The following is a 4,281-nucleotide window of genomic DNA, read 5'->3' as shown; positions in this document are numbered from 1 at the left end:
TACACAAAACTCTCTCCCATGATACAGATGTGGAAGTAAACTGGGCCTGCTAAAGCGTTCACTGCTGAGAATGCACTGATGACACAACTGTTTTAACAGCCACTGTTGTGTTTCTGAAAGCATCTACCAGTCACCGTTCCAGCGTTCAGGCCTTCCACACAGAGGAACAGCACACGCAGCAGCAGGACTGTTGCTCTGCCGTCCTGGTCACCGCCTGAGCAAAAGCTTTCTCTGGACACTGACCGAACTTCAGCAGCAGTGATCCCATTTATCTCCTCCTAGAGAATTATTCTCCACTTCCTTCATAGTTCGCCTGCATTTGGGACAAGCTAGATTTTCAAGCTGCATCAGGAACTGTTCAGTGAGGACTAAGTGAAACTCATGGCAGCTTCATCACCTTCCTGCCTCAGTGCTGTTTCTGAATCAAAATACTTCACATCATCTATTCAAGAAGTAATTTTATTGTTTCCGTCTGACAGGTTTCACTGCAAATGATAAGGACAGCTTGCTAGACAGTCTCTCTCATGATTTTGGTGAGTTTCTGGATCTTTGACCTTGTTGACATGTCCACGTACTTCTCCCCAATATTGACAACCATGCCACCAAGGATTGACGGATCAGTCTAAAAAAGAAATATTGAGCAGAAATTAGAAAAATGTTAGCCTACTACACAGTTTTTACACTAGTAAAAAAATAAAAACTGCTTTTAAGAGAGACTTTTTTTTTTTAAGATAACTTTGCAGTCACTGTATTCCAAAGTTAAGATTTCAGTAATTGAAGCACCGTTAGGTCTACAAGAAAACACAGAACTATGTAATATGGCAACTGGATTCAGTAAATTTTTTTTTTAAAGATCAGAGAGACAGATGCCCGGCTTAACGATAACTTGATGAAATTTATTTACAAATCAAAAATTCAGACCTTGGTCTCCAACTTCAAGACCTCTCCCTTAGCCAAGAATCCATTCAGAACACTTTTTAGCTCAGTGAGGCTGGCATCATCCAAGGGCTGAAAAATACCAACGGAAGACAAGGAAAACAAAGGACATGAAAAATCTTCAAATGATACAACAATTTTCCATCCAGATTCTTACAAGATCCTTTCACCAGGAGGGCAGATTAAGAAGCCTTCTGGAACAGGAATAACCGAAGGACAGTAAAGAAACAGCAGTCACTTTGTGCCCTCTTGATTTCATGAGACTTTGTTATTTGTGCACATATTCCCAGCAAAAGTTTGATGCTGACACCTTCAGATGGAAAGCATCAGGAACCCGTACTTGCCAAACAAAGCACTTGATGGAAAATCTTGAGATCTACTTCACAACAGCGTTCAGGCTGTAAAAGGAAAGGTTAATTTTGCTGCTTTTAACAATTAAGATCAGCTTGAGAAGGAACATGGTTTCACGTAAGGCCCTGGGCAGCGGCTGACGCCACTGGCAATGAGCTCCCAGCCCTGCTGCCGGCTTGTAGAACTGCTCCTGGCTACGTACACCTCGCTACATCACCATGAAGAACCCTGCATTTCTGTGGGAGAGACACTGGGAATGTGTCCTTGCTTCCCCTACAAGTTGCTCAGACACCACTGAAATAGCAACAAAAGGGACTTCACCAAGGAGTAGCGGCTTTGTGTTACTGGCAATTTACATAATTTCTATTTAATAGCCAACAGTTTGACAGCCAAAAGAAACTAACAACAACAAAAGAAAAGCAGCAGGAAAGTAACTTGACGTATGAACTATTTGGGAAAACTTGTGGAAAGTCCACAATGGGAGTCCACATGACCCTGAAGGCTATCAATCAGACTGACAATCTGTGCTCGTGGCCTACAGGGAACAAGTGAATCTGGAGTGGATCAGTCTCTTTATTCAGTCCAGGTAGGGAGTTCACTGTAGCCCTACCCAAGGGCTATAGATTTACATCACATACCTGGCTGACCATCTTCCTGCTCTAACAGACCCAGGCATGGATCCACTAATGAAGAAGTTACTGAAGAGCCAGAACCAACGTGTGTCCAGCCTGATATTTACAGCTCATGGACACGACATTTTCCCTCTTACCTTCCTGAGCACCAGCCAGACCTGCCTGCCTGCTGCTTTTGAAAAAGTCTTCCTACAGTTTTGTACTTAGCCATTGTCCCCACTACTGCAGGTGGCGAATCAGGCAGCTGCTCCCTGTGAAGCACCACTCACCACAGGAATTCCCAGTCCTGTCAGGAGTCTGCCTTGCTCTAGCTAACAGCTCATCTGTTAGTTCTGACCTCATCTGTATGATCCTGACAACAGAAGTAAGAACAGAGGCAGTTTTATCTGCAGACCAGGCTGACTTTTATCAGTCACTGGATTTGCACACAGGAAAGATATTCCCTGCTAAGCTGAGATGGGAAGAATTGGTTTAATTTTTGACCAATAATTGTAGGATATTAAAAAAAAAACTATTTGCAGAAAGACTTTCAACTTGGTAGACATGAGATATTTCCTCACTACTCATATAGCAAATACTTAAACTACAGAGAGCAAAATTAAGCTAAAGAAGTTTGGTTTTTATATTGCTACTTGTTAAGCTTGATCTAGAGGTTCCTAACTCACCTGTGCGGTGGTGACTGAGCACAGCACTTCTCCTCGGTATGCGCTCATGATCTTCCCAAAGGCAGAAACAATGTCTGGAGTGTGACGCAAGCGACCATTTTCAGCAAGCAAATCTAGAGGAGGTAGATACATCGAAAGGGTTTAAAGCACCCACTAGACACAGATTTGTTTAGCTACCAGTAAAAACAAGTAGCCTCAGATGTTTTTCAGAATTCAAATGGTTACTCACTCATCAAGTTGACAGTAATAGGAGACATCTTCTCTTTTGCTAAGGCATCACTCACAGCTTTTTGTTTAACTGTGCCCTTGGTATGAGGATTCATAACAACATTGGATAGCTTGGGGTCCTTCAAAAGAGTCTAAGAACGTACACAAACAACGTGACAAAGACCAGGAGCTTTCCAGGCATCACAAGGCCTAACTGGCCTACCCAAAGCAGGCAACATGGTCATTCATTGAGCAAGAATAAAGGGGTCGGAAGGAGATGGGAAGTGAAACGGCAAATCCAGGTACAGCTCATTTACAGTCTGTTTCTTTTAGAGCTGAAGCTCCTCCTGCATCACTTCAAAGCAGCTTAACACCGGGGGTGCAGTGCAGATCACAAGCATTCCAGGCCAGCTGTCAGTGGGAGCCCCACTGTGCGCAAAAGCTGCGCCCACCTCCCTCCTAACAATGGGCGAACCCCACCGCCCCCACCCCGCTGTGTGAGCTTCGAGAACACCTTACCGCCACTCGGCTCAGCTCCTTCTCTATCTGGTCCAGCTTCTTCTGCTTGCTGGCGGCAGAGTACAGCGCCGTGGCATAGCGTCCTTCCAGCCCGTACACCTGGATGGGGGGCTGGGGGCGAGAGAGCGGGCGGGCGCTGAGAGCGGCGCGGAGCCGGGGAGCCGGCGGCTGGCGGCTGCTCGCCAGACCGGCGGCCCTCGCCGGTGATCCGCCCACCCGCCTGCCCCCCTCACCTTGACCAGCTTGGACACCGGCCTGGCCGCCGACGTGCTCAGCTGCCGCACCTGCGGGGCGACAAACGGCCGCCGGTCGGCACGCGCCTCGCGCCACCAACCGCCGCGCCACCCGCCGCCTCACGGACGGGACGGGACGGGGCGAGGTGGAGCGCGGCAGGGAATCGCGGTAGCGGTTTTAGGTCAGAGGTTCGAGACCCCGCGAGGGCGTGAGAGGTGGGCGAGGGCGCACGCGGGACGCAGCACGTCCCGCTGCGCTTTTCCCACTCCCACCCAACAGCCCGCAGGAGACGCCTTTCCTCCCCGCTCCTCGCCCCGACTTCACCTTGAGGGACAGCCCCGCCACCGCCGCCATCTTCCCCGGCCGCCGCTCGAGGTCACAGCTGAGCCCGGCCCCCGAGGCGGCGCAGCGCGCAGGCGCGGAGCAGCCCCCGCCCCCGCCCCCGCCCCCGCCCCCGCCCCCGGCCCCGCGCCACCCGCCGTCCTTCTCTGCCGCGGGGCGCGCTGGGAAAGGTGGTTCTTCGGGGCCGCCCCTTCCCCACCGCGCTGCCTGTTGGGGGCTGTAGTTCCTGAGCGCCGGCAGGGAGGGCGGCCCCCGCCTCCCCTCACGCCCGCCCCCCTCCCGCACTGCTCGGGGAGCCTCACCCCAGCGTCCTCCGAGCAGCTTCGCTAGGCCCTGCTGGCAGCTGGGGCGCACTGGAGCAGGCTCCCCAGGGAGGCATCTCGGCCCGACGCCTG

The 4,281-nt window shown here is 51.0% G+C and overlaps 1 protein-coding gene across 1 annotated transcript; it reads right to left on the bottom strand.

Moving 5' to 3' along the window:
- Nucleotides 1–443: 443 nt before the first annotated feature.
- Nucleotides 444–3,975, bottom strand: ATP5PO (ATP synthase peripheral stalk subunit OSCP). Its single transcript, XM_065649005.1, has 7 exons — nt 3,869–3,975; nt 3,544–3,594; nt 3,311–3,421; nt 2,814–2,943; nt 2,585–2,697; nt 922–1,008; nt 444–622 (listed from the first exon to the last, which is right to left on the bottom strand). The coding sequence occupies exons 1-7, from the start codon at nt 3,896–3,898 to the stop codon at nt 509–511; spliced, it is 636 nt and encodes a 211-aa protein (XP_065505077.1). The 5' UTR covers nt 3,899–3,975; the 3' UTR covers nt 444–508.
- Nucleotides 3,976–4,281: the final 306 nt, after the last annotated feature.

Source organism: Caloenas nicobarica, chromosome 1 (genome assembly GCF_036013445.1).
Source record: "Caloenas nicobarica isolate bCalNic1 chromosome 1, bCalNic1.hap1, whole genome shotgun sequence".
Lineage (NCBI taxonomy): Eukaryota > Metazoa > Chordata > Aves > Columbiformes > Columbidae > Caloenas > Caloenas nicobarica.
The sequence above is the reverse complement of the archived record's forward strand: the minus strand, read 5'-3'. Positions and strand labels throughout refer to the sequence as shown.

What these genes read in the sequence shown, in the direction of transcription:
- ATP5PO (XM_065649005.1), bottom strand. Translation starts at nt 3,898, where the DNA reads ATGGCGGCGGTGGCGGGGCTGTCCCTCAAG. An exon ending in CGGTGTCCAAGCTGGTCAAG is followed by an intron (nt 3,422 to 3,543) that starts GTGAGGGGGGCA and finishes TCTCGCCCCCAG; the next exon opens with CCCCCCATCCAGGTGTACGG. An exon ending in TCTTGAAGTTGGAGACCAAG is followed by an intron (nt 623 to 921) that starts GTCTGAATTTTT and finishes TTTCTTTTTTAG; the next exon opens with ACTGATCCGTCAATCCTTGG.